The 14,629-nt window shown below is 31.7% G+C and overlaps 1 protein-coding gene and 1 long non-coding RNA gene across 2 annotated transcripts; one reads left to right on the top strand and one right to left on the bottom strand.

The window, feature by feature from the left end:
- Window positions 1-7,609: 7,609 nt before the first annotated feature.
- On the top strand, window positions 7,610-9,191 carry LOC133290537 (uncharacterized). The gene is made up of 2 exons (XR_009748683.1): window positions 7,610-7,730; window positions 8,869-9,191. It is a non-coding gene; the product is annotated as an uncharacterized LOC133290537 (long non-coding RNA).
- A 1,097-nt stretch (window positions 9,192-10,288) lies between these two features.
- LOC133290534 (pentatricopeptide repeat-containing protein At1g79080, chloroplastic-like) lies at window positions 10,289-12,560 on the bottom strand. Its single transcript, XM_061488628.1, has one exon. It carries the CDS (start codon window positions 12,423-12,425, stop codon window positions 10,728-10,730), a length of 1,698 nt encoding a protein of 565 aa, XP_061344612.1. The 5' UTR covers window positions 12,426-12,560; the 3' UTR covers window positions 10,289-10,727.
- Window positions 12,561-14,629: the final 2,069 nt, after the last annotated feature.

The following is a 14,629-nucleotide window of genomic DNA, read 5'->3' as shown; positions in this document are numbered from 1 at the left end:
TTTATAAGTCTAAATTTGCAATTTTTTGTTATAATTTCTAGGGGCGTTCATCAACCGATCCAAACCAATTCAAACCGCGGTGACCGAACCGAAAAACCGATAACTGAAAATCGAAAAATCAAAAACCGAAATACCGGTAACCGAAAATCGAAAAATCAAAAATCGAAAAAAATCGCAAATTTTAATTGGATTGGATCGGTTTTTGGATGGGTTGATGAAAACCGATCCAATCCAAACCGATCCAATATATTAATTCCCCTCTACCTACTTGGGTCTTTCCCTAATCATAACTTACAAATTTCTAAATCCAAGACCCATTAAACCATCAACTAAACTCAAGAAAAAATCTAGTCTCATCTCATCAACAAAATTTTGTTTTTGTAGAGCTTCATATCTCATTGCCAAAAAAAAAAACCATATTACAGTTTACTAATGTTTTTGTATTTCAATTTTTTTTTTTTACAAAGCCAATATATACAAAAGATGTTATTTGCACAATAATCATGAAATAAATTTTAGAATTTTCAAAAAACTGAAAACCGATCCAATCCAAACCAAAAAAAATTGGATTGGATCGGATCGGATTTGAAAAAAAATTCAAACCGAATGGATAATTATATGATCAAACCGAAGTGATTGGATCAGATGATTTTTGCTTCCAAAACCGATCCAATCCAGACCGCGAACACCCCTAATAATTTGGCAGTATTTTATTTTTGAGAATTTATAATCTTTACAAGCATGTTAGTGACTATTAATGTTGTTGTATTTCTCTACATGCATCTAGCTTGCTGTGGGACAGTGACCATTTTGCACGCCTGACCAAAATATTTACCAGACTGCCACACCAACAGTAAATTTTCCCAGAATGCCACGCGACATAATTCACTCCACTATGCAGCGAAATATATTTGCAAATAATTCGCTCCACAGTGTAGCGAATTATGCCATGTCAGGCTGCACAGTCAGCAAAAATGACATGTGTCAAACAGGCGGTAATTCGCTACACTGTCTGCTTGGATGACTGCCTGTTTGACACGTGTCATTTTTGCTGACTGTGCAGTCTGACATGGCATAATTCGCTACACTGTGTAGCGAATTATTTGCAAACATATTTCGTTGCACAGTGTAGCGAATTATGCCGCGTGGCATTCTGGGAAAATTTATTGTTGGCGTGGCAGTCTGGTAAATATTTTGGCCAGGCGTGACAAAATGGTCACTGTTCCGCTTGCTGTCATTGTGTCTTTGAATAACGAAAAATGATGAATCTATGAAAAAAGGTTAAATACTTTATTTGAAGAGTTTTGTGTTTGTCATTTTAAATGACATAAGTTATGTCATTTTAGGATAAAGATAGACACAAAAAAATAGAAATAATGGGAGAGAGAAAGTGTGTGGTTTTTTTTTAATTTGAATTTTAAATAAAATACTCTCTCTTAAAATGACATAAATGCAGCATGCTCCGAAGGGTCATCTTCAAGCAAATACCCAAATAGGAGGTCCCCAGACTCAGTATTAGGCTTATGTGGCCTTGAAGAAGAAGGACAGTCCTGGCATTGCTTCGACCGTCTTTCGCCATCAGTGTTCCTTGATCGTTTGCGGGCAGCCATAACAATAACGAAAACCTACAATAATACAGGATAATTTATCAACAAACAAAAAACAAACATAATCATAATAAAAAAAACAAAAACAAAAAATAGAAATCAAATTTATGGGTTAAAAAAAAACTATGCAACCTAAACCCTAAACTACATACATAACCCTAAACCTAAATTAAACAACCATCAAGCCAAATAATCAAAATAAAAAACACAAGCCAATCAAACCAAACAATGTTGAGAAAAACTAGGTTCATAAATCACAAAAAGGAAGAAAATTGCGGTGTAAACCGATGAATACATACCAATATGTAGGAGAAATGAGCGATTGATGTTGTTTTGTGAACCCACCGAACGATTGGAGGAATATTTTGGGCAAAATCATGAATGAGGGCTTAGGGTTTAGTTATAATCAATTACAACCCCTTGTCAAATGAGGGTTTTTTAAAAAAGTTGCTGGCGTGGTTTAATCGATTAAGCCACCGTTGCTTAATCCATTAAATAACGGGGGTTCAAAAAAATGTTCCTAGCATTGTTTAATCGATTAAGCAATGATGACTTAATCGATTAACCACGGGGTCAAGGTTTTATATGTATTTTGACTGTGTAATCGATTAAGTCTAGTGTTGTAATCGATTAAGGAGAGGCAAGTTGGTGGAATATTTTATGTGGAAGCAAAATAATTATTTTTTAAATAACGAAGGGTAAAAGGGTCAAAAAGTCAAATTTGGTTAATATTTTAATTTCAAATAGAAGATGAAAGCATACATTATAAAATAATATTTTACCTAAGCTAAGTATTTTTTTTTTTTGGGTACAATTACATTAATATTTAATAAACTCATCTTTTCATAAGAATGGAATTATTCCTAAGCCAATAGGGTCATCAACTCATCATCACCCCCCCGAACTTTTTTAAAAAACCGTTCAAAATTCTTCAAGTTTTTAAATTATTTTAAAATATAATTTTAATCCTTTTATGAGTTATACTGTGGTCCTCTAATAATTTCAATTTAAACAAAATTTACATAAAGTTTCTTAATTTTTTGCAACATCGTTTACTAATAAAAGCATAACATACAAGGCCTACCAAAAAAAAATAACATAGGTAATTTTTTTAATTATATTAATATTTTTAAAAAAAATTATCACATTTAAAATATAAATATAATACAAAAATTCATATTTTTATTAAATAACAATATTACAAGTACTTAAGTAATTTTATTTATATTTTGTCCCTAAACACCAACACCATGTAATAAGAAATAAATGATAATAACAACTAAGTACATGGATCAATTAATATTTGATTAATAGTCTGGAATTTGAGTTCTATGTATGAAATTGTGAAAAAAATTTGATAAGAAAAACTTTATCACCCTTGTAATTTTACCCAACTTGACTGAATTAACTCATTAATTGATGAAATAATGGAGAAATTTTAAAGATAAAATAAACTAAAAGATTAATTTTTGAATATCGGAAATGCACAAAACAATATGGGGAGAAACACATCCAACACAGTTTTAAGGGTCTATTTAGTGTGATGTATAAGGCCTGATAGTATAAATTTATATTATACATTATGACATTTTTAGTTGTTTGATGTGACTATCGCATAATACAAGCTTATATAATAGAATCCCTTAATACATTAAAATGATGTATAAATTAATTAGGCCTAAGGGCATGTTTGGTGTGACGTATAAGGCCTGATAGTATAAGCTTATACTATACGTTATGACATTTTCAGTTGTTTGGTTTAACATCGTATAGTATAAGCTTATACAACAGAATCCCTTAATACATCAAAACGATGTATAACTTAATTCGACCTAAGGGGAAGGGATTAGGCCTGACGAGGGATTAGTGTATTAACATCGTTGAATAGTGCAATTCTCAAAAATTAATATATTATTCAATATTAATATATTAAAATAAAAATTAATTTTTCAATATATTAAATTTTAAAATATTGAATATTTTTATTTTTATAAAAAATAATTTATTTTTTGGACACACTGATCAATAGATTTTTATAGAAATTAATATCATATGCTATTTTTTGAAGAATTATATAAATTCTTTATTAAAAGATATTTTTATTAAAATAATTAATTTTATCCTATATAGTATTATACAGTGCATTACCAAATACTACATGATATTATCTTATACAATATATTTTTTATACAATGTCATGCCAAACGCTGTATAGTATTAAAATTCAATCAAGTCTTATACAATCAGGCCTTATACTATCAGGTCTTATACTATCAGGCCTTATCCTATACTATGCACCAAACATGCCCTGAGGGCCTGTTTGGTGTGATGTATAAGGCTTGATAGTATAAGCTTATACTATACGTTATGACATTTTCAGTTGTTTGGTGTGACTATCGTATAGTATAAACTTATACAACAAAACCCCTTAATACATTAGAATGATGTATAACTTAATCAAGCCTAAGGGGGTGAGATTAGGCCTTATAAGGGGTTGATATATTAGTATTGTCTACAAGTACAATTCTCAAAAATTAATATATCATTTCAATATTAATATATTAAAATAATTTTTTTAATATTATTAATTTTTAAAATATTGGAGGATATTATCTTATACAATACCATACCAAACGTTGGATATTATTAAAATTTAATCAGGCTTTATCCTATACTATGCACCAAACATGCCCTTTATGTATAATGCTTGATAATATAAGCTTATAGTATATGTTATGACATTTTTCATTGTTTGGTGTGACCATCGCATAATACAAGCTTGTATAACATAACCCCTCAGTACATCAAAATGATGTATAACTTAATTGGGCCTAAGGGCCTGTTTGATGTTATGAATAAGGCTTGACAGTATAAGCTTATACTATACATTTATGACATTTTCAGGTGTTTGGTGTGACCATCGTATAGTATAAACTTATACAGCAGAACCCCTTAATACATCAAAATGATGTATAACTTAATCATGCCTAGGGAGATGAGATTAGGCCTGATAAAGAGTTGATGTATTAACCAGTGCAATTCTCAATAATTAATATATTATTTTTATATTAACATATTAAATAAAATAGTATTTTAATATATAATTTTTTATAATATTGGAGATTTTTATTTTATAAAAAATAATATATTTTTTGGACACACTGATCAATAGATTTCTATAAAAATAACATAATATAACATATTTGGAAGAATTATTAAATTCTTTATTAAAAGGTATTTTTGTCAAAAATATTTATTTTTATCCTATATAATATTATACAATGCATTATCAAAACTGGATGATATTATCTTATACAATATATTATCTTATATAATACTATATCAAATGCTGGATAATATTAAAATTTAATCAGGTCTTATACAATCAGACCTTATACTATTACACCTTATATAATATTGTGTGCCAAACATGCCCTAAGGGGTATGATTAGGCCTGATAAGAGGTTGATGTATTAAGAATGCTGACCAGTGCAATTCTCAAGAATTAATAAAGTATTTTAATATTAATATATCAAAATAAAAATAAAATTTAATTATAATAATTTTTTAAACTTTGGAAATTTTATTTTCTAAAAACTAATATCTTTTTTTTTCACACACTAATTAATAGATTTTTATAAAAATTAATATCGCATGACATATTTGGAAGAATTATATAAATTCTTTTTTAAAAGATATTTTTGTCAAAAATATCTATTTTTATCCTATCTAGTATTATAAAAGTGCATTATCAAACATTGAATGATATTATCTTATACAATACATTATCTTATTTAATATCATGTCAAACTCTGAATAGTATTAAAATTTAATCAAGTCTGTTATCAAAAAAAAAATAAAAAATAATCAAGTCTTATTAATCCTATATTGTGCATCAAATATGCCCTAATGATATTCGAACGGAATTAAATCGGTTAACAAAAAAAAGGAAAAATGATTGTCCAAGGATGATCATTTTAATTAAAATCAAATTTTTATTTATAATTTATATCTTTTTCTCTCACTTAAAATAATATAATTTTATGTTCTTTAAAAGGACAAACACCAATTCCATAAAATTTTTATCAATCTAACGGTTATAATTTATTAGAATTTAATAATTAATTAATAAGTGTGACCCAATAAATTATAATTGTTAGATTGACAAAAATCGACGGTTAAAATTTAGTAATAAGAGATAATAAGAAAAAAAGGTAATAAGTATAACTTCGGAACAGTGACCAAAATGCCACCTTTTGACAAAAAATATATACAAATGCCACGCGAACAGTACTTTTTACCAGACTACCACGTAAGCATAATTCGCTACGACTGGTAGCAAATTATGTTCGCCAATGATTTTTTGAAACGTGACACACTTTCTCTTGAAAAAGCTGACGTGTCATAATTCGCTACCACTGGTAGCGAATTTAGTTTGCAATATGGCCACGTGTCACGAAATTATTGACCACGAAATTCGCTATGAGCGATAGCGAATTATGACATGTGGCAGTATGATAAAAAATACTATTTGCGTGGCATTTAAATGTGGCAATATGGGTTGAGCCCGACGGGTCAACCCGCCAACCCGCCAAAACGGGGCGGGTTGGGTTGAGGTTTTCAACCTACCAACCCACCCCGCCTAGAAGTGGGTCAAAACGGGTTCAACCCGTCGCGGGGCGGGTTGACCCGCCGGGTTATACTTTTTTTTTTTACAATTAGGTAGTATTTCATTAGTCCTTAAATTTTTGTGATATCCAAAAAAATTTTATCTTAATATTTCCTAGAAAAAAAATAAAGAATAACAATTTTATTTATGACAAATGTTATCTATATATAAGTTCCTAAATAATGTTTGACAAATATTAGTATACATTTAAGATTGAGACTAAACAAATATAGAGAAGTGTGAAATAAAATAAAATAATATTAGAAAAATTCTTAAAATATAATTTATTTTTGATTTTTAATTAATTTTTTTTAATTGGAGGGTTGGTGGGTTGACCCGCTAACCCGCCAATCCACCATAAAACGGGATGAGTTCGTTTTTCCAACCCATTTTTTGGCGGGTCAATCCGCCCCGTCCCGTCCTGTTTTTGGCGAGTTGATGGCGGGGCGGGACGAGACGGGTCAACCCAAATTGCCACCCCTAGTGGGCCTAGTGGCATTTGCATAAAAATTTGGCAAAATGTGGCATTTTGGTCACTGTTCCCATTGTTGTCAAAAACTAGTTACGTTTTTACCAGAGTGGTGCGTGTTAAAACGCAAGTAAAAATGGTCCTTGATAAAAACTGGTAAAAGCGCAGTGTAAAAACGGCAAAAACTTACGTTTGTACCGTTTTAACCGTTTTTACTTTTAAAACAATTTTTTTTTTTAAAATGAAATTAAAAAAAAATCAATGTTCGTTTTCCTCAAATCATATGCACATATCTTCATATCTTTTTGTTTGGATATATGTCTTTTATAATTATGTCTTATAAAACTGCAATTCTATTATAAGTTATGCTATGAGAATTGTTTTGTGTTTTTGAATCATTATGTGCATTGAAAGAAGTGAAATTATATCCTGATGAGCGATTATCCAAAATTGCAGAGTGTATGAAGCAGTTAGAACAAATTGGTTATCCATTACTTGTTAGTTATCTCTGTTTATAATTTTGATATTTGGTTATCAAAAATAATTTTCCTTTTTAGATAGATAAGTGACTCAACACACATCTTTATTATGTGATATTTTTTTACATGTATATATATAATTTTATATCTTGATCTTAAGTAGTATAATATAAAAATTTTACGTTTCGTGTCATTTTTACATTTTACGTTTCTACTACCCCTTTCCATTTCTACGTAAAAACTCGAGTTTGACAAGATTAAGTCTTGCTATAACTTCCTCTCTCCCTATATTTTATCCCAAATACAATTTTCCATTATTACAAACTTGCCCCTCCGCATAACCCGACCCATATTAGGATTTAGGGTTCCGCATTTTCACGAAACGCAGCACTATAAATACCCAAACGAGGGTTTTGCCCTCATCAGATTCAGTTACCTTCTTCTGCGAAAATTTGCCAACGTTGAAAGAAGCTTGAGAGCGTTCGTTATCCAAGATGAGAGCTAAGGTATATTCTTTTTCCTCATTTATCAGGCTCTGATTCTTTCTTTTTTTTAATCTAATTTTTTGGTTGATTTTTTTCTTTTATTTTTTAATCGTAGTTTTATCTTTTCTAATATGTTTTTACATGTTTAGTATTTTTTTGGATCAGAGCACAATTTTGATTTTGGTCCAGGTTCTTAGGAATTAGGATGATTCGTTCTATTGTTTAATGTTTGATATGGTAAAAAAGAGAATTCATATAGATTTTTTTCAATTTTGATTTTGCTTCATGGAAATGATTATGTGAACTGCTGAAGGAATAGGGGTATGTATGATTTCTGTGGTTGGTTGTTGTCTTCGATTTATAGAAATTTGTTGCGCTTTTTGATTTTGGGTGTTGAAACGGAGGTGGTGTTGATTTTGCTTATGGAAATTGATCATGTATTTAATAAGAGATAATGAAGTGCCTTAAGTGGTCAATGTAAAATTAGATTAGATTTGATTGAATGTTGTTCCAGAGATAGCTAATGTTTCCCTGTGAAACCCTGTTTACCATTTTGCTACTGGTACTGGTTCATCCTCTTACAGCCCAAATAATAAGAATATAGTATAGTGGGATCATTAAGATGCCGGTGGAAGTGTTTGATTTTATAAAAGGAAATTAGGTTCATCAGTCATTAAACAATTAGCCTACAGCATATTAGGCTTTGATCAATAGTTAGTATTCATGTCAGTTTCAGACATTTAAGGAAATTAGGTTCATCAATCATTAAACAATTGCTTCCAGACTCCAGTATGTCAGGCTTTGAACAATAGTTAGTGTTCGTGTCAGCATCGAACTTTCTTGAATACTATGGTTTGGTCTAACTTGTAAATTATGTATTGAATGGAATGGTTCTGCATTTGTGTTAAGCAGAGTTAGCAAAATATGACTCTTTGAGCAGGGCTAGTGGCACTAACGCTAGGGCAAAAAAAAGCTGCTCGCCCTCCATTTCTTTAAGGTGGTGGAATAAATTTGTGTACAGGGTCAATAAACATTGCTTCTTCAGGAGTGTAAAAAGTTCCATATCATGATTGATACGTTATGTTCTGTAGTGATTGTTGTCTTGAGTTTCTATTTTGCCTTTTCTTATTGGTTTCAACGCAATGTTGTTTTGTATCAGTGGAAGAAGAAGCGTATGAGGAGGTTGAAGAGGAAGCGCCGAAAGATGAGACAAAGATCTAAGTAGGTTAATGGGCTAGATGAGCCTTACATCCTGATGCAACACCAGCTTCATGACGTTTTAGGCAGTCGTGGCCCTAGTGATCTTGAGGTCTGGTTGTCGTGACGGGAGGCCTTTTTCTAGACTCAGTTTAGCAGTACTAGACTGATACTATTGTGTGTGTGGGTTAGTTGTAATGTTGGGCATTTTGTGGTATCCAAACATGTGCTTGTTTGCTATACTTATATTGTTATGGCTTTTAATTATATTAGCATTTTGAGACTTATGTCAAAATTTGATCCTTTAATAAGCTTTTAAGTGACCCCTAATCATCAGAGCGCATAATTCAATCCAATTTGTGCTAGGCTATAATATGCGTGTAGTGATATTGTGGCTTAATTGGGTTATTTAAAGACCAGGCTTTTGCTGTACTTTAGTACAACATCTTTTATGATAATAAAGATATGCTAATCAAGTAAATGTATTAAACAAAATGGTAATTGTGAGATTATGTAAAATTTTCTTTTGAATTTGAAAATTCAGGTGAAAATACAATGGATTATGTACACGAACCTCGAGCCACAAGTTTATATCGACATTTATAGTTAGTGTTGTTGAATTTCGAATGGGGCGATGTTTACGACCATCTCTTCTATTGACTGAGAAAGTAGTAAGCATTGTAGTCGATTTTGTGGCATTCAAATTTCTTAGTAATATAAACCGGAAATTGCCAGGGAAGTTCATGCATACAATACCTATTGATCTCAAGCTTTCTATCTTCGGTCTATTACCCTAGTCCATATATCTTGTTATGCAACAATGTCAAAACGAAACAGTATGAGCCCGCAGTTATTGATGTCAATGTTTTCATAGCAACATAAATTTACATTTTCAGTTTCAGTTTCATGTCAATCGTCTGATCCATCATCAGCATGTAGTAAAACATTTCAGATGTAAGTTTATGCAACTCAGAAAATGCTGCATAGCTGTCCTGTCATTTTGTTTATAACATAAAATTTGCACCTGAATTTATCATTCATTAAGTTGGAAAACACCCGAGTCATCAACATCCATTGGACAGCTCAATGCTGGCAGATAAAGCAGCATATCGAATGCTTCATTTCAGAAAGTGCTTCATAACAATCAGTGTTAGGATCCTACTCTTGTGTCCATTTACTGCTGAATCACTCAATTACGACCAGCTCTCCCCGTCATGTAGTGCCAAAAGAAAGAGGAAAATTTAAAATGATAAGCAGCATTGCTGTTTACAATAGATGGCTATTCTAAGTCACAGTGAGGTGCAAGTTATCAAGTTAGCTGCAAATATACATTACATTATTCTCAGAAGTGCTTAGGATATTTCAAGAGCACGTAGAAGAAAAGGAAAGTAGGGAGCAACAATCTGCCGAGACTTCAGCATTTACAACAGCAGTAAATGATAGTACACAGCAATGAGATTGGCAAACACAAAACAAATTTGTGTTCCAAGTAGTAAATCAACAAATCGACAAATGAATAGTACACATTATTTAAAGAACTAAGATCTCTCCATTCACAAAAGCAGCGTTGAAATTTAAAGCATGGAAGAAAATGCTGTCAGTAATAAAATTCTCTGCTTGAACCTTTTCATCATTCATCTCTAAACATTCAATCCAATCAAAATTTCAAGCATTTGGGAACTCTGTTTCACTGACCAAAAACAATCTATATCAAGTACTTAAGTTGAGAAAACTCCATTCATATCTGAAAGTAGTCATCAGTCATAACCCTACTTACTTTCATTTGTTTTATACTTTTGAAGATATATATCTCTAACCCTTTTATTCCTTGAAGTCGTATTGCATAGAAAGTCTTTCAAAAGTACTTTGGCTCACAACCTCTTTCACATATAACTCTTTCAACAACTCGGCTGCTATATCCATTTCTTCTTCACAAGCAAGCCCTTCAACAAGTATGGTATAGGTTGTCTCATTAGGCATACATCCTTTGTGAATCATCATCTGAAGTATCTCTATTGACAAGTCTGTTCTTTGATATTTGCAATTTCCAAGTATTAGTGCATTGTAGTTATCAATATCAGGCCTATAGTCATTTTCTTCCAAAATCCTGAATATCTCAATAGCCTCATCTAACATTCCCTCTCTACACATTCCTCTTATCAAAGATGAATAAGTATAGGAATCTGGAGTAAATCCATACTTTGCCATTTCATATAATACCTGAAAAGCTGGATATGTGTTCCCTTTCCTACACAAGCTTGAAATCACATATTTGTAAAAGTCATGCATAGGGTAGCTTTGTTTACTACCTAACCTTTGGATTATAAAGAAAGCTTCCCGCAACTTCCCTCGCTCACAAAGCATAGCTATAGCATTGTATGTTCCTTCATTAGGATTATAGTGTCGATGAATCATTTGATCTAGACACTGAACAACAAGATCCACCTTCCCTTCCTTGCAAAGGTGGGCAATAATTGGATTATAGCTTGCAGCAGTCACCTTGAACCCACTCCTTGTCATTTCATCTAAAACTTTGAAAGCTTGGTTGGTTCTTCCATGCAGGGAAAGAGAAGTAATTAATATGTTGTAAGTAACAACAGAAGGAGACAAGTTAACTTTATCCATCTCTTCCAAGAGTTCATTTGCTTCCTCCCACTGCTCTTCATAGCACAAATTCCTTAGTAAAATGTTATAACTCACAACACTAGGATTGAACCCTTTTGCAGGCAATTCCCTGAAAAGCTTAATAGCTTCTTCAGTTCTACCTTCCTTGCACAACCCAGTTAACAACACATTGTAACTAACTAAATTAGGCTTCCCACCTTTGGCAATTATCTCATCTAGAAGATTCATGGCTTCATCTACACCCCTTTCCTTATAAGCAGCTCCAAGCAAGAAAGAATATGTGAATGCATTTGGGACCAAGCCCTTCTTTGTTAATCTATCTAAAAGCTGCAAGCCATGGTTTAAATTCCCATGTATGCAAATCCCTTTAACTAATGTGTTATAGGTAACAGTATTAGTTGGAAAGCCATGCCCTTCCATCTTTTCAACCAATTGTATTGCATACCCAACATTGCCTCTCTTGCACAAATAATTGACCAAGTATATGTAGGAAGCTGCATCAGGTATAATACCTGAATCTACCATCATCTCCATCACCTTAACAGCTTTCCTTGCTTTATTGGACTTGCAAAGATCATACAAAAGCTGAGTTGCTTGAGTTACCTCAGGCTTATGGCCCTTACCCACCATATACTCTAAATGAAGAAATGCATCATTAATCCTTAGCTCCTTACTTTTTTGGTCATTCTTCCCAACTTTCCAATTGGGCAGAGTAAAGACAGAATCTTTTGGAGAAATAGTAATCTGGGCCAAAGCCAAAACACTAGAAAAACCCTTGTTGAGGGAAAAAGTATGAAGATTTGTAACCTGGGAATACAAGAAACCATAACCGTTTCTTTTTATTTTTGCTGATAAATTTGTAGCTGGAGACACCGTATTCAGCAGTGTAGACATGATTGAAGTAGGTAGTAATGATAGTGAATCCTATGTAACCTTTGCATACAGAACAAAAATCAACATTATGGGGTTGGTTCTACTTGGCAAAATTACTACTACTTTCAATGGCATCACTGTGATTACACTAATGATTGATCCTTCACATGAATGAATGAGCGAGAATGGAGAGAGAGAGGTGTACTAATACTAGTAAGCGATTTTCAACCACAACCACGTTTTTTTTTTTTCTTGTTTTATCCTAACCTAACCCAAATGCTTCAATATCCACGCGTCATCATAGTGAACACATGATCCCTTTTTCTCAAACAAGTCCATTTTTCACACTTATTTTAAAGTAAATTACGTTTTACTTACGGGAAATAGTTATCTTATTTTGCTCGAAATATCTTATCTTATGTGAGTGAGACAATTTTTTATGTGGAGCCCACTTTATAATTAAAAAAACAAAAAGAAAAAAACAAATGGGCACTGTTGCTGTGAGTGCAGGAAAAAAATCTCAATTCCTGCTGCAGAAGAAAACATAAGCCCTTTACTTATTAAATGTTATTGGCATGTCTCTGACATAGTGTTTGGTAGAAGATTTATTTTGAGATTGATAGAAAAGTGTAAGTGAATATTGGAAAATACCACGTTTGGTTTAGGTTTTTTAAAAAAAATACTAGGCAAATAGGATAGATGGAGAAATGACTTTTGTGTTAATTTTTGAATGAAATTCACTGTTACAGAATACCACCTGAGATGTGGTATTTTGAGATAACTCGAGAAGTGAAAAACAGGTGCGAAATTCCTCCCAAACATAGATTTTGCAAATTTAAATAAATTTCTCTGGTAATATTTCAGTCAACCAAACAACTTTTTTTACATTTTCCTACCAAACTCACTTTCCAACCATTTCCCTAGTAATTACATTTTCCTAGTATTCAAAAAATTTCTCCTCGACCAAAACGCTCCCTAAATTCATTTTTTATTTAAAGCTTACAGTTTATCTCGTTAAATGTATTCCATTGGACCAGCCTCAAAAGTCATATAAAGGGTTACATTTATTCATTCCTAGGGAGATAATTAGAATCTCATCACACATAATCTCATTCTTTATGCACATGTAACTCAAGCGTTAGGTGAGTATGTTTCTCTCACATTCAGTGGGTGATTACGGTTTTCTTTTACTCGTCGTTGAATAATTTTCTCGTACATATATATATATATATATATATATATATATAGGACTTATCGTTTCTCAAGCTGCTTGAGAGAATCTTATTTCCGGCTAGTAAATCATAACCATACAAAGATGGATCAATGGTGATAAAGGAAGAGAGAGAAAAAGAGAATTATAACCATTCAAAAATGAATCAATTAATATAAGGAAATAAATAAATAAAACGACGTAGTTTTGAAGTAGCTGGAGATAAACTTATCTCAAGCTGCTTGAGAAATATTTTTCCCATATATATATATGACAAAATGATTTCTAATGTGACTATATATAAGCATTGGTGCAGTCACCTAAAAACTACGTCGTTTTGAGTGGGATAAAGAAAGTTCGCATTTAAAATTAATTGTAGAAAATAAAAATATTATAGATTCCCCATATTTAATGTTTTATATTTATTTCCACCTTTGTATCATTATTATTTCCCATATTTAATGCTTTTACATTATAAAACAACGTAGTTTTATAAGACTGCACCAATCCTTAGGTGCAGTCACTTTACATCCGTTAAACCCTATATATATATAGAGGTAGAATCCTTTGACACCGGTGTCAAATTTCAATTTTGACACTTCATCTGAGAGCCGTTAGATCAAAAAAGATCAACGGTGTCACATGCTTGCAAATCAGAGTCGTTTATCTTTTTTGATCTAACGGCTCTCAGGTGAGGTGTCAAAATTGAAATTTGACACCGGTGTCAAAGGATCCTACCTCATATATATATATAAGCAAGGTTATACTTACAATTTATTTTCATTTACAACTTCTTACAACCATATCTTAACCGTTGATTTTCGCCAATCAACGGTTATCATTTATTGTGAATTAATAATTAATTAATGAGTTTAATTTTAAAAAATAATAACCGTTGATTGACGGAAATTAACTGTGTTAAGATAAGGTTGTAAGAAGTTGTAAACAAAAATAGGTTGTAAGTATAACCTTCCTATATATATATAGATATATATATATATATATATATGTATAT

Source organism: Gastrolobium bilobum, unplaced genomic scaffold (genome assembly GCF_033153095.1).
Source record: "Gastrolobium bilobum isolate Gb01-03AN ecotype WA unplaced genomic scaffold, APGP_CSIRO_Gbil_v1 utg5045, whole genome shotgun sequence".
Lineage (NCBI taxonomy): Eukaryota > Viridiplantae > Streptophyta > Magnoliopsida > Fabales > Fabaceae > Gastrolobium > Gastrolobium bilobum.
The sequence above is the reverse complement of the archived record's forward strand: the minus strand, read 5'-3'. Positions and strand labels throughout refer to the sequence as shown.